The sequence below is a fragment of the Myotis nattereri genome (assembly GCF_964212035.1).
Source record: "Myotis nattereri genome assembly, chromosome: 16".
NCBI lineage: Eukaryota > Metazoa > Chordata > Mammalia > Chiroptera > Vespertilionidae > Myotis > Myotis nattereri.
In genome coordinates, this window is record NC_138091.1 from 34,677,290 (window position 1) to 34,698,347 (window position 21,058).

At 40.8% G+C, this 21,058-nt stretch overlaps 1 protein-coding gene across 4 annotated transcripts in view; it reads left to right on the top strand.

The window, feature by feature from the left end:
- Window positions 1–21,058, top strand: part of BCAS3 (BCAS3 microtubule associated cell migration factor) — a 472,069-nt gene that overhangs the window by 125,504 nt on the left and 325,507 nt on the right. For all 4 annotated transcript variants that reach the window (XM_081108786.1, XM_081108785.1, XM_081108787.1 and 1 more), the window contains exon 14: window positions 9,102–9,235. In XM_081108786.1, coding sequence (XP_080964912.1) covers window positions 9,102–9,235 — 134 coding nt within the window. The remainder of the gene's footprint in view (window positions 1–9,101; window positions 9,236–21,058) is intronic.

Consider the following 21,058-nt stretch of genomic DNA (forward strand, 5'->3'; position numbering starts at 1 on the left):
TTTGTCATCTTGTAAACTGATGGGTATGTCTTACTTGTGCAATGAATTAGCCCCTGAGGGATTTCTTGTCTTTGCTTTATGTTCACTGTTGGACTAGACCTGGATGAGAGTCAGAGGGAACCTTGCAGGTTTGATTCATCAAGCCTAGGGCCCACAGTACTTTACTAGGAGGGTCCTCCCAAAATGCTTCATCCCTTTTAAGGGCAAAAAAAGTATATAAACTTTTAGGTTATAGGAATGCTTTAATATACAATTAAAACAAACAACTGTAGTCATAAAATGTAATTTTAAATAATTTTTCATGGAAGAGGGGTCCTGTGAAGACAAAGAATATCCAGAGCTGATGAAAGTCCTAAGGCAGCCCTGGTCCTCGGTGTCCATCAGTAAGGAGGTGCCCTCTTTCCTCCCATCCCTCACTGACCAGTACTCATAGTTAATTTAGCAAAGGTGGTCAATTAAACCTGAAGGAACTAATAAAAGCTGTGAATGACTTGGTATATACAAATGTGAAGTAGACATATATACCTATAACATCAAAACTGATCAATATCACTTAATCACCAAGAAAATACGGCATTGCCCTGACTGGTTTGGCTCAGTGGATAGAGCGTCGGCCTACGGACTCAAGGGTCCCAGGTTCGATTCTGGTCAAGGGCATGTACCTTGGTTGTGGGCATCTTGTAAACTTTTGCAAACTTTTGGTTTGCATACAGAATTGCACTTTTTGGGGGGCAGAATTCTAATCTGTGGTCCCCAGTAGGGAGTGTGCAGGAGGCAGCTGATCGATGCTTCTCTCTCATCGATGTTTCTAACTCTATTCTTCTCCCTTCTTCTCTGTAAAAAATCAATAAAATATATTAAAAAAAAGAAAAGAAAATACGGCATAATAAAACTACGAGAGATAACCAAATACTCACTGAAATGATTACAGTTTAAAAAGACTAACAGTACACTATTGATGAGATTATGGACCTTATGTTACATGCTGCTTTGGGGAAACATTTTTGCAGTATCTTGTGAAGTTAAACATACATATGATGGAGCAATTCCACTTGTAAATTTTACCTAAGAGAAGAAAAACAAATGTCCACACAGAAGCTTGTACTTAAATCTTCATATTCACAATAACCCAAAACTGGAAATAATTGCTGAATGGATATATAAGTTTTCATGTATCCGTATAATGGAACTGCTCAGTGATATAAATCAATGATTAGACTCATGCTATCCGCAGCTGATAGGGCTAGCAAAATTTTGTGTGATTACATTTACGTGGAATTCTAAAGCAGGCAAGATTAATTCATAATGATAGAATGCCAATCAATGGTTGCCTGGGGCCATGGAATGGGTAGGGGGATGGACTGCAAGTGGACAAAAGGATATTTTTTTACATGTTCTCTATCTTGATATGGTAGAGTTTTATAGGTGTACATACCTGTCAGACTCATGAAACTGTTCACTTACCTTGAGTGCATTTATTGTATATGAATGATGGATTAGTAGAGGTTAGTAAAGTTTTAAAATATTCTGTCATTTGACAAATATAGTCAACCACTTGGAAAAATAAGATTACATATAGATACATACCACTTTCCTATATGTCTATTGGATGAACAGACTGTTGAAAATAATAGAACACTTAATACGAAAACCCATTGGCTATAGCTAAAGATATTTTCAGAAAAAAAATTTCTTGATACGAAATGAAAGAATGAAAACACATTAATTATTTAAATGAAGATGTTAGGACATTTAACTTTCTCCTAAAAATGAAGGAGGGTGGACTTAAAAAGTTATAAATACAAATGAGCTAATTGTTGATTTTAGACTTTTCCACATGGAACAAATGAATAAGAGCCACATCAGAGATTTTTGTTGTAACTTATCTTGGTTCTGGATACGTGCAACTTTTGGAAGGGATCAAATGAATCATGTCCTTTGTTCCTTCGATAGTGTTTATTTCAATGCCTTTAATGGCATTATCAAGCATAAATATTAGAAAGTCTTAATATATATTATGGGCCACAAATGTGGAAGAATACAATGTATATTAGTAGCATCTTTAAGCAGCTTAAAAACTGTGGTAATTGATGCTGCCCATAGGGAGACTTTGAGACCATTGCTTTAAGTATTCCTATTCATCTTAAAGGTTTTATTAATCAGACTTTAATAGGAAAGGATATTATAGTGGTTTTATGTAATTTGAAGACCTAATAGATTTTGACTAGTACTAGGATTCTGTTTCTTTGCTTTTATGTTTACAAATATGACTTGTAGGTTTAAAAATTTAAATAATTTGGAAGTTTCAATCTCCACAGGTATTGATGGGAAAGTATTAAATTTACAAGAATTAATACCAAAACAAAATTATTTTATGAGTGATATAATCTGAAATCCTGTAAAGATTTCTATTTGACCAAGATTATCAGTGTTCATGTCTCTTTTTGGAGGAGAGTGTGAATAGCTGGTAATTTGTCTTCTAGTTCATATGTGTGCATGTGATAAAGAAACGTACAATTAGGTAGGTGTTATAAATAGGATATGGCAAAAAGACATACCTACTCATGTTTCTAAGCTTTTATAGCGTATGTCCAGTGGAGGTTTGCTGCTCTTTAATTTTGCCTTTTGGGCTAACCAGCTGACGCCCAGTTGAAAAGACTTATGTTCTTATGAGGCCGCAAAAGCCTTAATGTTCAGGCTCCAGTCTCAGGTTTTGGAGAACGCCATGTACCATCAGCAGCTTCAGTTTCCACCCTCTAATGCTAACGCTCATCTATCAAACTTGAGGCTGAGAGTGAGGGAGAGGAAGCTTCCAGATAAACATACAACAGCGCCTAAACAGCTAATCACACTAGGCTTCCGCTTCCAGGCCCTATAATTAGAAGTCCTTCTTTTCCTTGTATTCCCAGATGACGCAAATGCATTTTGTGGCTTGGCACCTCATTTGGGGCGTAGGTTTAGTTTATGGCCGGGCTAGTCTGGTTTAGTCTCCTGATGCTGCATAAATAGTTTTCAAGCCACAGTCTACTCTGTACAAGTTTTTCCTTTTATGTATATCTGCTTTGTAACTTGTTTTCTAGAAGAAAAAAAAAGCATGTCATTTCTCCCAGCAGAATGTGTGCAACAGAGGAAATTATAAATTAAAAGAAAGCACATGATTGTGTGGTACTACACAAGCTGTTTCTTCCCTTCCTCTCTGCTCTTTCAATTTTTCCTCCATCATTAAAATTTTGTCAAAAAAATTAAGCTACCTTCTGGATTATGGAAGCCACATTTGTGTGGAGAAGTGGAAAAAGAAAAGTTTAAGATAGGATATACAGAAGATAATAAGCAAAAATTTTCAATGGGCTATTTCTCTAAAAATTTGAATTTGTTTACATATTAGAAAGTTAGATATTAACATCAATTTCAAAAGCTAGGGGCATATTGAAAGTGTTCATTTGAATGCTTATTTTGAGTAAAATATTGATCTTTGATTCTAAAAGAAATGAAGTTTATCTTCAGTAGGGGAGTGATATATTTGTGTTATAAATGCAACTTCATTATAGTTTCTGTCAGAATGATGTTTCCATGAAATAGGCTGTCATGTGTAGAAAATAGCTTTGTTGTGGAAAAGTAGAGTTAAAACCTAGTAGTGGAATTGTGGTAATAGAAACAGTATGACTCAGCAAAAAAATAGGCGTGAAGAAATATTGTCCACAAAAGGACAATAAAACATTCATGCCCAATCTTAGCAATTTATTGTTTGAATAACATCAACAAGATGGAAAGACTGTAAAGTATGTCAGTGGCATTATGACCATAGTTAGGTGCAGGGTGGGAGGCAATCCTATCTAATAAAAGAGTAATATGCAAATTGACCATCACTCCAACACACAAATATGGCTGCCCCCATGTGGTCAAAGATGTCCGGCACAAGGTGGCCAGCAGGGGAGGGCAGTTGGGGAATATCAGTCCTGTAGGGAAGGGTGGTTGGGGGGGACCAGGCCAGCAGGGGAGGGCAGTTGGGGGGGACCAGGCCAGCAGGGGAGGGCAGTTGGGGGCAACTAGGCCAGCAGGGAGGACAGTTGGGGGCAATCGGGCCGGCAGGAGAGCAGTTAGGTTGATCAGGCTGGAAGGAGAGTGATTAGGGGGTTATCAGGCTGGCAGGCAGAAGCTGTTAGGGGCACGCAGGCAGGCAGGCAGGCAGACGAGCAGTTGGGAGCCAGCAGTCCTGAATTGTGAGAGGGATGTTTGATTGCCCATTTAGGCCCGATCTCACACCGGGCAGTCGGACATCCCTAAATGGGCAGTTGGACATCGTTTGAGGGGTCCCAGATTGGACAGGGTGCAGGCTGGGATGAGGGACATATCCTCCCTGGCCCCCATGCACGAATTTCGTGCACCGGGCCTCTAGTGTTATATAAACTACTAGAGGCCCAGTGCACAAAAATTTGTGCACTCGGGGAGGAGAGGCTGGTGTCCCTCAGCCTGGCCTGTGCCCTCTTGCAGTCTGGGACCCCTCGGGAGATAAATACTTGCTGGCTTAGGACTGCTCCCCGGTGGCAGAGGGCAGGCCCAATCCCTAGGTGCAGCCCCTAGTCGGGCTCAGAGCAGGGCCGAATGGGGAGTTGGGACGCCGCCCCCTGTCATGCACAGAGCAGGGCGATCGGGAGGTTGTGATGCCACCCTCAGTCACGCTCAGGGTAGGGCTGATTGGGGGTTGGGGCACCCTCCCCTGTCACACTCAAGGCAGGGTCGATGGGGAGGTTGCGGCGCCACCCCCTGTCACTCACAGAGCAGGGCCCATCAGGGGGGTTGGGGCGCTGCCCCCTGTCACGCACAGAGCAGGGCCCATCAGGGGGTTGGGGTGCCTCCCTCTATCACCCACAGAGCAGGGCCAATCAGGGGGTTGGGACGCTGCCACTCTCACACTCAGGGCAGGGCCGATGGGGAGGTTATGGCTCTACCCCATCACACACAGAGCAGGACCCGTGGGAGGGGGGGTTGGGACGCTGCACCCTGTCACACACAGAGCAGGGCCGATCAGGGGGTTGGCGCGCCTTCCCCTGTCACGAACAGAGCAGGGTGGATAGGGAAGTTGTGGCCCCACACCCTGTCACACAGCCGCAGGGTGATCATGGGGTTTGGGCGCTGCCCCCTGTCACGCTGATCCCGGTGCCGGGAGGCCTCGCGGCTCCGCTGATCCTGGTGCTGGGAGGCATATTACCCTTTTACTATATAGGGTAGAGGCCTGGTGCATGGGTGGGTGCCGGCTCGTTTGCCCTGAAAGGTGTCCTGGATCAGGGTGGGGGTCCCCACTGGGGTGCCTGGCCAGCCTGGGTGAGGGGATGATGGCTGTTTGCAGCTGGTCACACATCCTTCAGGGTGGGGGTCCCCACTGGGGTGCCTGGCCAGTCTGGGTGAGGGGCTGAGGGCTGTTTTCAGGCCGACTGAAGCTCCCAACTGCTCCTTTTTTTCTTTTTATTTTTTATTCTGGGCCAGCTTTAGCTTTGAGGCTTGGCTCCAGCTCTTAGGCCTCCGCTGCTGAAAGTAGGTTTCTGGCCTTTGCTTACAATGTTGCAATCCTGCTGGCTGAAGCCTGGCGACTAAAGCAGGTTTCTGGGGTTTTGTTTACCTTCTATATTTGTTACATAGTTGCTTAGAGTTGCAGCTCAGAGGCCTTCAGCGGCAGTTGGGGAACGTTGGAGTCCTCTGTCACTGAAGCAAGCAAGCCTCATGTTAGTTTCAAGCCTCCTGGCTGCCGGCCGCCATCTTGGCTGGCAGTTAATTTGCATATTGCCCTGATTAGCCAATGGGAAGGGTAGCAGTCGTACGCCAATTACCATGTTTCTCTTTTATTAGATAGGATTAAAGATTTGAATAGATTTCAATAATAACACCTTTCATATTTAAAATGTGTTCTCCTGTTCTCCTGGAAATAACCAGTACACCAGCATCTAGTATGCTATTTTTAAATCTAATGTAGTGAGTAGACCTATACCGTATATTAGCTAAGTAAAAAGCAAACTCAAATATACTTCACCTTTCCATTTATATGCCTACCGTATCTTTCCATAGGTGCTTAATATTCTTTCATATCTTTCCTTTCAACAAGGAAAAGTTTTAACAGTAAAGAAATGTAATAACATCTCTGGTAAAGCAGAATAAGCTAATAAACCACTTCTCCCATAGAAAAATACAAATTCTGGACAAAATATAGACTAGCACAAATTTAGCTATATGTTTATTATAATCCCTGGAACAATCAAGGAAAGGTTAAAATAAAGAAATATACCAAATGGTCAATAGATAAATTAAAGTTGGATATTATAAATAACAAAATTATACAAAAGACGGAAGGAGAAGCAGATAAACAGACATAAAGAGACACTCATAAAAATAGCAAACGATTATAAAATGGCAGATATAAATTCAACCCTACAAATAATTTACATATGTATGAACTTATAAGCACAATTAAAAGTCAGGGATTGAATTAAAACAACAACACTCCAAAACTAGACCCCAATTGTTATTTAAAACAAAGTCATTTTAAATAGTTATGTTGATTATAAATGTAAAAGAATGGGAAAATATTTACCATGCTTACACCAATCAAAATAAAGTTGTAGTGCCGGTATCAAAGTCAGAAAAAGTAGACCCCAGAACAAGGGAAATAGCAGGATTAAAATGGACATTATCATAAAAGAGGTAATTGAACAAGAAGTTATAGCGATCCTAAATATGTGTGAATCTAAAAATAAAAGCTCTAAAATTAAGGGAATTTATATGTATAACTGAGAAATAACCCCAACATATCCACAGATACACTTGGAGATGTTAGTTTCTACTTAGTAATAAAATAGGAAAGCAGGCAGTCAACCAGTAAGTATATTGAAGATCCAAATAACATTAGCAATTAACTTGGATTAATCGGTATTTATAGAACACTCTAGGTCAAGCATGTCAAACTCAAATGCTAACACAGGCCACATAAACAAGGTTTAAGTTGATATGGGCCACACAAAAAAACCAAAAGCTTCAATTTTCATAGAAACTTAGGTTTATTTCGATAGAGACATGCTGTATACAAAGGGCTGAAATAAATGCGTAATCGTTAACATAAAATAATAGAACATTTTAATAAAAATTAATATTTTTTCTTGAACATTAACTTAAGCAGACACTGAATAACTGCACAAATTAATAAGCGTAACACAAATAAACCTATTTGTCTTGTTCTCCAAAAGCGAAATATTTTCTGTTGCTCACACCAAACAAGTTAGTACGAGACTAATGATGTGGCAATTGGCTGCTACTAGGTGTACCGGTTAATAATGCGGATTTTTTTCAATAAATGGAGTTACACATATGTTGATATATATGCGATTTCATATGTACACTATTTTGTTATATTGACAAGCTTCAAAACTTCATATGTCAAATTTTCTGACGGTGTTAACATCATAGATATTTTTACGCTAAAAAATGTCAAATTTCGTGCCAAAAAAAGAGCATTTGCGGGAAGTTTTAATTCATTATTTTGAAGAAAAGTGCTGTTGAAAGTTATATACTTTATGATTGTAGGAGGAATCCTTGAAATCAATGACAACAAAATATGTTTCCTTGAAAATATCTAACCAGACTGATCAAGAAAGAAAAAACAGAAAAGACACAAGTTGTTAATAATCTGAATGAAAAAGTGGCCCTTACTAAAGGCAGACCCTACAGATATTGACGGCCCTTTCCTTGAGGTACAGAAAGTAATTTACACCAGAAGAAAATTAAAATATATAAAGTACATACAACTTTAATTTAACAAAATTCAAATAAACAATGATTTAAAAGTCTTCCAACATTGTAAAAATTCTCAACAAATTATGAGTAGAAAAGAATGTCACTAAGTTGATAAAGGGCATTAATAAAAAAATCTAAACTAGCATCGTGCTTAAAGATTAAATGCTTTTTCCTAAAACTGGAAACAACACCTGATTATTGCTTCCCACTACACCTGTTTACCCCAGAAAATGTAGTGAGGAGAGAGAAAGAAAAGGCATGGAGTTTGGGGAAAAAAAAAAAAAATCAAATTATGTCCATTCACATGCTGCATGATTGTGTGTAAAGAAAATTCCATATAATCAGCATAAAAACTTCTAGACCTGGCAGAATATACAGTATAAAAAAGGTATAAACTTAGAAACAGATAAAGTAGAATTGTACTTTTATGGTGATGGGAAAAAAAAAGAACCTGAAAAAAAATGCATTTTTAGAGGAAGATGTACACAAATATGGTTAGTTGACCTTTGGCATGTTGACATTGGATAACAAAGGATAAAGAATTCAGTGGATAAAGAATTCAGTGGATAAAGAATAGTCTCTTCAAGAAATTTTGCTGGAGAAATTGCACATCATTTGCCAAAAGTTAATTTGTCTGCTATCTCACACTTTGTACAAAAATTAACTCCAAATGGATGATAGACCTAAATGTAAAATAAACTATCGAATTTTGATGAGAAGACATAAAAAACTTCTGTGATACTTTAGGCCAATGGTCGGCAAACTGCGGCCCCTTGAGTGTGGCTCTTCCACAAAATACCACGTGCGGGCACGCATGTACAGTGATTGAAACTTTGTGGCCACACTCAACGGGCCAAAGAGCCGCATGTGGCTCGCGAGCCACAGTTTGCCGACCACTGCTGTAGGCAGTTCAATAAATATGCCAGTGTAGAGAAAAAGTTTTAAACTGGTGAATTAAGTAGGGTATTAGTAGTTATTTTAGTAGATAAATTTGAGCTTAACATTCAGGTTTGAGAAATGGCAAAAGGTGGGAGTAGGTTCCAATGATTTTCACATTCAGTTGATTAAATTGCCTATTTTAAAATGCTTGTGAATTCTCTAAATTCATACATAAAAAACTTTTCTGCTAGTCGTGTGGTAACATCATAAAACAAGTATTCTCACTATTATATACTGTCATGGCCTTAAGGTTTTTAAATCATATATCACTGGTAATTTTTTCTTTGATAATATTTTAAAGCATGATGAATACTTTGTGAAAATGTTTCATTCACATGCATAATCATTTTTATTTTTACCCTTTTTTTTTGTATGTCCTACAGGAATGCTTCTAGTCACAACAGATACCCTTGGCCATGACTTTCATGTCTTCCAAATTCTGACTCATCCTTGGTCCTCATCACAAAGTGCTGTCCATCATCTATACACTCTTCACAGGGGTGAAACTGAAGCCAAAGTAAGTTGTATAATTTTCAGACGATTTTTCTTTGTTTAATATGACGTCTAATCTAGCTGGTTGTTATATCATATTGGAGCTTAATATTAGTGAGAATATACTTGGGTAATACAATGTTTCAGATAAGAAAGAAAAAATATTTATTCTATTTTGATCCAATAAATACATAAGCAGTAGGTGAACAATTCAATGAATGTTCAAACCCTGTAATTCAATTGATATCCATATTTCCATGCCCTTTTCTAGGAATTTTGATTCTATGTACATGCATATGTATATACATGAACAGACATATAATAGTACATGTAAACACACACATATTCACGTATTCACATATACACAAAATAATTGAGTTTTTGGTGTATATGACTGTATGGATATTATTCTGTGGTATACCAGGGCCAGTTCAATATGGCTAATTAGAAGCAGTTATACACTTCTGTCCCCAGCTGGGACTTACATTGATGTGAAATCATCCACAATGGGAGTGTTTCCATCATGGAAATCAGCAAACACTATAAGTCAGAGTAAATTTTTTTCCTTAGGGAGCCAGTTTTTAACATTTAACAGCACTCCACTGTGTACCCATGCATGAGGGCATGCAAGCATGCACACACACATGCACACACGTCCATACATGTACTGAGCGTTTGTATTAGGTATTATGCTAAGGGAAGGTATCCAGCGTTTACATTTCTTCTAGCAATATCTATAATAATAAAAGGGTAATATGCTAATTAGACTGGAAGTCTTCCAGACATCCTTCCTGAAGAAGCCGGAGCTGGAGGGAAGCCAGGCAGGTCCCGGGTATCTGTGGGCGGCCCAAGGGAAACCAGTCCGGGTCCTGGGTGCCTGCGTGCGGCCAGAGGAAGGAAGCAGCCCGGGTCCTGGGTGCTGGAGGGAAGCCGATGCCGGCAGCTGGGGGAAGGAAGGCCTACTCTTGCATGAATTTCTGTGCATTGGGCCTCTAGTAATAAGATAATGAACTATTTGATAAGGGACTGTTTTTCTCTACTGAAGAATTCCAGTTTTTAATGTTAGAATTTAGACTTATTCTGGTGATCATTTATACACACACACACACACACACACACACACACAATCATTATGTTGTATATCTGAAGCTAAAATAATGGTGAATGTCAGTTATACCTCCTTTGGGGGGGAAAAGTTAGAATTTTAAGACTCACTGTGTTGAATGCACCTAGGCAATAATTGTCTGTAGTTTTAGCTGATATCTTAACATTACCAAAGGGGAGCATCTGTTATCATGTGCTTCCCCATATGACACAATAGGATGTATAAGGCATCATCTATGAATATATTTCTACCCAGCATGCTGTATTAAGCCTAAATCTAATTCAGCCCCTAGAAATAATTAGGAAAGCATAGAGATTGAGGAACCAGTTAAACAATACCATGAGAATCTAGCTAGCTAACTCTAAAATGTGGGAAGTTCTTTTTTTTTTTTTTTTTTAAATTCCTTTATTTCAGAGAGGAAGGGAGAGCAAGAGAGAGATAGAAACATTAATGATGAGAGAGAATCATTGTTGGCTGCCTCCTGCTTGCCCCCTACTGGGGATCAAGCCCGCAACCCGGGCATGTGCCTTTGACCAGAATCGAACCTGGGACTCTTCAGTCTGCAGGCTGATGCTTTATCCACTAAGCCAAACTAGCTAGGGCAAAAATGTGGGAAGTTCTTGATTACAAGTGTGACCTGCTTTTACAACAGATAATTGTCATGGTAAAATAAAAGTGGGAGTGTGACAGGGCTTAAAAGTAATTTTAGAGAATATTATCTAAGTACAAAGTGTGGACCTTGTTTGAATCTATTTCATACAAATTAAGTATAAAACGTATGTAGTATTTCATACAAATGGTGAGATTTGAACATTTGCCTTAGTAGATATTGTTAATGAATCTAATGTGCTTATTGTGATGCATACAAAAGTATTTGCAGATGTGTAGAATTAGCTATAAAATAATCTAGTAGTAGGAGAGTGTTAGATAAAAATGAGAAAATAGGCAATGGTTACATTGATTATAAGTATTAAGAAATATGAACTAAATGCAATGTATAAACCTAGAGCCTGATTTAAACAAAGTATAAAGAGATATTTTTCATATAGTTGAGAAAATAGACCTTGAGCTGGGTATTATATGATATTAGTTTTGCTGGGTCTGCAATTGTAGGTTTTGTTTTTTTTTTTAAGTATCTGTTAGGCATATATCATGAAGTCCTAAAATATTATGATATCTCTAATCTACTTTTAAATATTCTGGAAAAACAAAACTAAGAGATAGATTAAACAAGATTTGAAAGTGTTAATTATTGAAGTTGGTCAATATTGGCAGTTCATTATAGCAATCTATACTTTGTGTATGTTTAGAAATTTCTCTAATAGAAAGTAAAACAATACTTTTCAGTGTTCATTTTCAAAAGCTTTCTCAGCTATTCTTGGGCATTTTCTCATTGATGTAGTTTAGAGTAACCCTATTGAGTTATATAAATAATCTTCTGGAGTTTTTTTTATTTGAATTGCATTGAAGTTACATTTTAATACAGTTTGAAATTATCTTTACAATATAGAAATTTTACATCTAGAAATTATATTTTAAAATTAGTTATTGCTGTGGTATGACAAAGCTATTTATTTTATAGCATATTTTTTCTCCTTTGCTAGTCTCTATTGTAAGGTCAAATAGTTTTCAGTAATTTTTTCAATTTTAAAAGTAGAACATAATTTTTTGAATATCATAATAGTTCTTTTGTTCAGGTCTATTTTTCTTATTGCATTGGCTAGGAACTCTAAAATAATGTGTAACAGGAACTCTAAACTAATGTATAAATGTTAGCTGTAGTCTTTTTTAACAATATATTTAAAATTTTTTTCTTATTATGCTTTAATTATAGCACTAGAGGCTCAATGCACGAAATTTGTGCAAGAGTAGGCCTTCATTCCCCCAGCTGCCGGCACCAGTTTCCCTCTGGCACCTGGGACCCAGGATTCCCTCGCAGCCCCAGCTTCGCCTGGAAGGACGTCTGGTCTAATTAGCATATTATGCTTTTATTATTATAGACTAGAGGCCTGGTGCACAAAAATTTGTGCACTCGGCGGGGGGGGGGCATCCCTCAGCCCGGCCTGTGCCCTCTTGCAGTCTGGGACCCCTCGGGAGATAACGACCTGCTGGCTTAGGCCTGCTCCCAGGTGGCAGAGGGCAGGCCCAATCACTGTGTGCAGCCCCTGGTCTGGCTCAGAGCAGGGCCGATTGGGGAGTTGGGGCGCCGCCCCCTGTCATGCACAGAGCAGGGCGGATCAGGAGGTTGCGATGCCACCCTCAGTCACGCTCAGGGTAGGGCCGATTGGGGAATGGGGGGACCGCCCCCTCTCACACTCAAGGCAGGGTCGATGGGGAGGTTGCGGCGCCACCCCCTGTCACCCACAGAGTAGGGTCGATCTGGGGGTTGGGGAGCTCCCCCCTGTCACGCACAGAGCAGGGCCCATCAGGGCGTTGGGGAGCTCCCCCCTGTCACGCACAGAACAGGGCCCATCAGGGGGTGAGGAGCTCCCCCTGTCACTCACAGAGTAGGGTCGATAGGGGAGTTGGGGCACCGCCCCCTGTCACACACAGAGCAGGGCTGATAGGGAGGTTGTGGCCCCGCCCCCTGTCACACAGAGCCGCAGGGCGATCAGGGGGTTTGGACACTGCCACCTGTCATGCTGATCCCGGTGCTGGGAGGTATATTACCCTTTTACTATATAGAATAGAGGCCTGGTGCACGGGTGGGGGCCAGCTGGTTTGCCCTGAAGGGTGTCCTGGATCAGGGTGGGGGCCCCCACTGGGGTGCCTGGCCAGCCTGGGTGAGGGGATGATGGCTGTTTGCAGCTGGTCACACACCCTTCAGGGTGGGGGTCCCCACTGTGGGGGCCTGGCCAGTCTGGGTGAGGGGCTGAGGGCTGTTTTCAGGCTGGCGGGTGATGGAAGCTCCCAACCGCTCCTTTTTTTCTTTTTTCTTTTTTAATTCTGGGCCAGCTTTAGCTCTGAGGCTCCAGCTCTTAGGCCTCCGCTGCTGAGAGAAGGTATCTGGTTTGTTTCGGTTCTATAATCGAAACTCTGTATCAACTCCAGCTCTGAGATCCCGGCTCGCTGAAAGCAGGTTTCTGGGGTTTTGTTTAGCTTCTATATTTGTAACTATGTTTCAAACTGCAGGCTCAGAGGCCGGCAAGGCAGGCAGGGAACGTTGCAGTCCTCCGTCACTGAAGCAAACAAGCCTCATGTTCAGTTTAAGCTGCCTGGCTGCCGGCCGCCATCTTGGCTGGCAGTTAATTTGCATATCACCCTGATTAGCCAATGGGAAGGGTAGCGGTCGTACGCCAATTACCATGTTTCTCTTTTATTAGATAGGACTAGAGGCCTGGTGCATGAAATTTGTGCGGGGGGGGGGTGTCTCTCAGCCCGGCCTGCACCCTTTCCAATATGGGACCCCTCGGGGGATGTCTGACTGCCGGTTTAGGCTAACTGCCTCTGCCTGCTGGCCTGATCGCCCCTAACTTGGTCCCCTGCCAGCTTGATCACCGCTAACTGCCTCTACCCCCGGCCTAAGCCGCAGTCTGGCCTCCCTCTGTGGGAGGAGACCTGGCAAATCGGGGAAGGCGCCACCCCCATTAACCCACTGCTGCTTCTACTGCTGGCCTGAGCCTGGGCCCTTCGCAGCCGCCTCGGCCCTTTGCCCTGTGGCTGCCCAACCTTGGGCCCTTCACAGCCGCACCTCAGCCCTTCGCAGACGCCCATGGCTGCCTGAGCCTGGGCCCTTTGCAGCTGCACTTCGGCCCTCACAGCTGCTGCGGCTTTGTCCGGAAGATGTCCGCCCTAATTAGCGTATTACCCTTTTATTAGTATAGATAATTATAGATTTGTTTTTATGTCAATACCATGCTGTTTTGATTACTGTAGCTTTATAATATAGTTTGAAATTAGGATGTGTGATGCTTCCAACTTTGTTCTTTTTTCTTCAAAATTTCTTCGGCTATTCAGCATCTTTTGTAGTTCTATGTGTGCCGGGGTCCAACCCCAGCAGGTCCAGGGGTTCCCAAAGGCGTAGACGGAGTCGGCGAAGAAGGAATGACACGGAGGCAGCGTTCAGTTGATCAGCAGCCTAGCCAGGATCTCCAGCCGAGTTCTGGTCTGGATCTCCAGAGAGGTTCTGCTTAGGATCTCCAGCCAGGTTCTGTGTCCATGTTCTCTTGCTAGATTCTCCAGGTTCTCCAGCCAGGTTCTGTAGCCATGTTCCCTCGCTAGGTTCTCCAGCCAGGTTCTGTCCAGGTTCTCCAGCCAGGTTCAGTCACCAGGTTCTAGTCAGGTTCTCTTGCCAATTTCTGTAGTCAGGTTCAGTCCAGGATCTTTTGCCATGTTCTCTCGCTAGGTTCTGTCTCTAGGTTCTGAGGCCAGTTTCTGTCCAGGATCTTTTGCCATGTTCTCTCCAGCAAAGTTCTTCTGTCTCTAGAGAACGTTCTGTGTAGGTTGTGCCTAGGTTCTGTCTCCTCTGTCTGTCTCTTGCTGTCTTGTTACATCTGTATTTATACCAGTTGATTCAATCCTATCAATCTCTATTACAAAGGTTAGGGCGTTTCTAATCTCCATTCCAGGGAGTAAAGATTATGTAGCTTAAGCATGATTGTTCATAGTTAAAGTGATTAGTTACCTGCCTGGCACTTAGTTAAGAGGTTTTATTCCCTCCCTAACTTCAGGGGAAAATCCCTACCTGGGGAAACAACCTTTCTCAGAGACCTTGGTTAAAACACATAGTGCCAAGAAGGTGAGCAAACATATTAAGAACAGTATGCCATATATGCCAGGTCCCTTGAAACAGCAAGCATGGACCGGCTCCCGGCATATGTGAATTTTATGGTTGTTCTATTTCTGAGAAAAATGTTAATAGCATTTTGATAAGGATTGCATTGAACCTGTAGATTGCTTTGGGTAGTTTAAATATTTTACTAATATTCTTCCATTTCATGACCATGAAATATCTTTTCATCTTCTTCAATTTCTTTCATCAGTGTCTTACAATTTTAGTGCACAGATCTTCCACCTTCTTGGTTTAATTTTCCTCAGTATTCTTTTTGATGCAATTGAAAGTGGGATTGGTTTTTTAAATTTCTCTTTCTAATAGTTCATTATTAGTGTATAGAAACATAACTGATTTTGTTATGTTTGATTTTGTATCCCATAACTTCACTGAATTTATTCTAAACAGTTTTCTGGTGGAGTCGTTAGGGTTATTTTACATATAATAGCACGTCATCTTCAAATAGAGACAGTTTTACTTCTCCTTTCCAATTTGGGTCCTTTTAATTTCTTTTTCTTGCCTGATTGCTCTGGCTAGGACTTCCAGAGCTATGGTTATTGAAAGAAGCAAGAGTGGGAATGCTGTCATGTTCTTGATGGTAGAGAAAAAGCTTTCAGCTTTTCACCATTGAGTGTGATATTAGTTGTGGACTAATCATATATGGTCCTTGTTATACTGAAGTATGTTTCCATTTTGTTGAGAGTTTTTATTATTATGGATGTTGAAATTTTAAAAATTGTTTTTCTGTATCAGATGGTTATATAATTTCAATCCTTTCTTTTTTTCATGTGGTATAGTTCTTATTCAATACCCAGCTGCACGTTGATTGAAAGCTGGGCCCTCAGGCAGCAGTTTTTTAAAAAAAAATAAGATTTTGATTGAAAGCCAACAGCTTTTTTTTTTTATTTTTAAATATATTTTATTGATTTTTTACAGAGAGGAAGGGAGAGGGATAGAGAGTTTAGAAATACCGATGAGAGAGAAACATTGAGCTGCCTCATGCACAGCCCCTACTGGGGATGTGCCTGCAACCAAGGTATATGCCTTTGACTGGAATTGAATCTGGGACCCTTCAGTCCACAGGCCGAAGCTCTATCCACTGAGCCAAACCGGTCAGGGCAAAAGCCAACAGCTTTTAAAGTCCACAAATATGCCTCTTTCATGGGAAGACTGGGAGATGGGCATTATAGTCAATTGCCTCTGTGCTGTGCCCTGGATGGAGAGCAGGTTAAAAAGTAATTTTAAACTATATAAATATTCCATTCCTCTCAAGCTTTGTATTCTTTTATTTACATATATCATCTGGTGTAATAGCTTCTTCTTTTATCCAATAGGTTATATCATTCAATAATTATTCTAATGCTCCAAATATCCTAGATTTGGCTAGTAGGAGCCGATTAGCTGGGCATCTGTGTCCTGTTGACACGTCTCCATTATTCTTCAACAGTGTCCTTACTTCCGGGCACAAAGAACTTGCTTACTGTCATATTTAGTTACTATTTGTTTTTGTTCCTTTTGTATGGAAGTTTTCAATTACTCTATGAGCTTTTGTGTAATGATTTAATATTTCATTTTGCTGCTGGACACATACGTACTCTGAGTTTATTTCTTAACTTTGGTTTTATAATTCTTCACTAGGTACTGGTATGCTGTACCTCAGCTATCACCTCAAAGAATTTGAATATTTTAAGCACTTACAATGTTTTTTGTTGTTGTTTTGTTTTTTATTTACACCTATTTTTGGTACCTCTTGTGTTAACATATTTTATTATTTAATTTACCTACACATCCACCTGGAAATAGAGATCATGCTTCAGCTTCTTTGTATCTCTAACCCTTAGCACACTGCCCTACACATGGACAAATGTTTATAGGTAAAGATGTTTGATACTTTCAATGCTATTCCTATTTAAGCGGAAAACCAAAAAGAAATTATTAAAATTATTTTGTTCTATGTCACAGCTTGTAATTTAGGAGCTTGGGAATTTCTAAACATCAAGATCTAAGGAAATTCAAATTAATGACCATAAAATTAATTTTATAAGCTTCTACAGAAAACCGTATTTTGAAATGATATATACAATTTAACACTGATGATAAAATCTATATGGCATGTGATCTGTCTGTCTATCTTTGAGTGCTTCAGAATCATGTCGTTCTGGATTCTTCCAAGAACTCTGAGGCTACTTTAATCAGGCCAGGAAAAAAAGTCAAAGTATGTGGATCTAATTATGTTGAATTAAGTTGTTTTGTGATCTATGACTTGGGATATCCTCTGCATCTGACAGTAATTTTCCTCATAAAGCACATATGTAGTTAGAAAAGTATTCCTAGTTTTCAACGGTAAAGTCATATGTTGTAAAACCTTAAAATATTTTGTTGCTCCGCTTCCATAATGTCTTACTCAAGCAGACACAAGTCATTTTGTACTTAACATGCTAATTTCTGAAATGGTAAACTTGCTTTTGAAACATCTGCACATCAGATTATAGTGTTACTTTTAGTTTATCAGAATGATCCTGCAAAATATGACTCGTATGTTTCCTTCCCAAGGGGAATAGAATCTAGCTTTTTAGCATTATTAATTGATAGTATATGATGGTCAGTTCAGATGAAAACAAGCAAATTTAGTATGAAAATGTCTCAAATATTGCCTGCTTATGCTTTTACTGAAATACAAATTTTACTGGATTTTTAAAATATATTTACTTGCTAAATGTGGCAACCCATGATCCTTATTTTTGTTAGTTTTCCTCCCAAAACATTACCCTTATTGAGATGTAATCCTCATAATATAAAATTCATCCTAGCATAGATATATCCAAAGACAATACATAAACAAATGGGTATGGTTGGCCCACAGTTATAGTGACCCCCCAGTTAAAGCAGAGGTGGCAGCTTTCCATTATCCTGTGCTGTTTAAGTCCCTACATTTACCCCTCCTCCCTTGCCCATGTTTTTGTTGGGGTTGTGTAGCTGCGCCCCAGCCAGTAGTTACCATCCCCTTTCATCTTATACAAGCCATCAGTGAACTCCTCATTTAAAGGAAGCTCTGTGGAAAGGGGCCTGTGGAGCCAGTGGCATTGCTTCCGGCAGTGGAGTGGGTGATGCGGTCACTGTAAAAATGGGATGCTGCTGGGGCCAGGCAGGAACATACTCTAGAACAGCCATTCCCATTTGACTAACAAGCCCTGTTGGGCCCTTCCACTGTGTCCATGATCAAAATTTGAGTTGAGCCCTCTGAGTGTGGGGCTGGAAAATCAGGAAGCCTCTGTGGGCCAGTGGTTCAGTAGCTGCCCGCTACAAAAGGAAGCGAACTTGGTTGCTGGATCAGGCAGGTGGCGGTGTTGGACTGGGATAGCACTTCTGAGTACTTCAGCCATTAAGTCTTCACCTAAACTTTTTCCCATTGGGTTTTGTGGACTTTATTGTATAACATGGGAAGGAACTAGAAGTCAGTTGTGTGCTTGTCCCACAGTCTACATGGCACAAGTGTGTAAGTACAGTCAGTGAAGCCATTAATACCAGTTATATTTTCACAACATAAGCTATCATATAGTATACCCACAACATAACTTTAGCTTCTGTTCCCCACTGTGGACTCTGCTTACACCTCATTGGGTGTAAACACATGGACTAATGTGCTTATTGTGTGCAGGCCAATTGTTCCCCTGACAGCTGCCAGTGGTCACAGGTTCCCCTATGTTGGTATCAGGGGAAGCTAGCCTGCAGATACTACGGGGGCAGCCAGGAGAATTGGCTTTTTAAACATTTTTTTTTTTTGCACTTGGGCAGTGATACTATTGCCAGCCTCCAGTGAGCATCCTGCTATGGCAGGCACCCTCTTCTTTTTTTTTTTTTTAATTAAATCTTTATTGTTCAAATTATTACAGTTGTTCCTCTTTTCTCCCCCCATAGCTCCCCTCCACCTGGTTCCCACCCCCAACTTCCGCCCTCACCCCGCCCCCCCACTGTCCTCATCCATAGGTGTACGATTTTTGTCCAGTATCTTCCCGCATCCCCCACACCTCTTTCCCCCCAAGAATAGCCAGTCCACTCCCTGATTCTATTATAATCACCAGTTCATTCTGTTCATCAGATTATTCACTTGATTTTTAGATTCACTTGTTGATAGATGTGTATTTGGTGTTCATAATTTGTATCTTTACCTTTTTCTTCTTCTTCCTCTTCTTAAAGGATACCTTTCAGCATTTCATATAATACTGGTTTGGTGGTGATGAACTCCTTTAGCTTTTTATTATCTGTGAAGCTCTTTATCTGACCTTCAATTCTGAATGATAGCTTTGCTGGATAAAGTAATCTTGGTTGTAGGTTCTTGGTATTCATCACTTTGAAAATTTCTTACCACTCCCTTCTGGCCTGCAAAGTTTCTGTTGAGAAATCAGCTGACAGTCGTATGGGTACTCCCTTATAAGTAACTGACTTTTTTTCTCTTGCTGCTTTTAAGATTCTCTCTTTGTCTTTTGCCCTTGGCATTTTAATTATGATGTGTCTTGGTGTGGTCCTCTTTGGATTCCTTTTGTTGGGGGTTCTCTGCACTTCCTGAACTTGCAAGTCTGTTTCTTTCACCAGATAAGGGAAGTTTTCTGTCATTATTTCTTCAAATAGGTTTTCAATATCTTGCTTTCTCTCTTCTTCTGGCACCCCTATAATTCAGATGTTGGTACACTTGAAGTTGTCCCAGAGGCTCCTTACACTATCTTGATATTTTTGGATTCTTTTTTCATTTTGCTTTTTCGGTTGGGTATTTTTTGCTTCTTCGTATTTCAAATCTTTTTTTTTTTTTAAAAAAACATGTTTTATTGATTTTTCACAGAGAGGAAGGGAGAGAGACAGAGAGTTAGAAACATCGATGAGAGAGTAACATCGATCAGCTGCCTCCTGCACATCTCCTACTGGGGATGTGCCCGCAACCCAGGTACATGCCCTTGACCGGAATCGAACCTGGGACCCTTCAGTCCGCAAGCCGACGCTCTATCCACCGAGCCAAACCGGTTTCGGCCGTATTTCAAATCTTTGACTTGATTCTTGGGATCCTCTTGTCTGCTGTTGGATCTCCGTATATTATTCTTTCAGTCAGTGTATGCTTAATTTCTAGTTGGTCCTTTTTCATATCCTCGAGGGTCTCACTAAATTTATCAGAAGTTTCTAGAAAATTCTTGAAAAACCTTATAACTGTGGTTTTGAACTCTATATCCAGTCGTTTGCTTTCCTCCAATTCTGTCATTTGTGATCTGTTTCTTTGTCTCCGCATTTTTTATGCTTCCCTGTGTTGATAGAGTGGCTTTGTGTGCTAGGTGTCCTATAGGGCCCATTGGGTCAGCCTCCCCAATTACCTGAGGTGGACACTCTTGGTGCACCCCTTTGTGGGCTGTGTGCACAGTCTTGTTGTAGTTAAGCCTTGATTGTTGTAGGTATCACTGGGAGGAATTGACCTCCAGGCCAATTGTCTGTGAGAATCAGCTGTGTCTGCAGTGGGAGAACTCCTGTGCTGAAGACACCCTTATGGGACAAGACTTGCTTCAGTGGGGCTTTGGTGCTCACTGAGTCTGCCCCCTGAGTGTGTCCCTTGTAGATCTGAAGAGTTGTAATATAGATGGTCCCACTCTGACCACGGGGTACATGGGCTCTTGGATCTTAAGGAGGTGCTAATTTAGCCTCTGCCTGAGGCTACCCAGCATGAGCTACAGAGAGGTCTGCAGATTCCTCTTCCTTGTTTGGGGTTTGGAGGTGCCCAGATGAGGCCCAGCTGTAAAGCAATGCAAGCTGCTGTGGGGCCTTGGGCCTTCTTTTGGATGTTCTGGGTCTCTCTGACCCAGCTGCAGTTTGTTAGGTAATTTTAGATTGTAAGGGGCCAGGCCCATTCATATGCAAAAGCCTCTGTGCACAGCTTGGGTGGAACAGGGTCTCAGGGAATCAATAGGGCGGAGCAAGCAGCTATGGCTGATCCT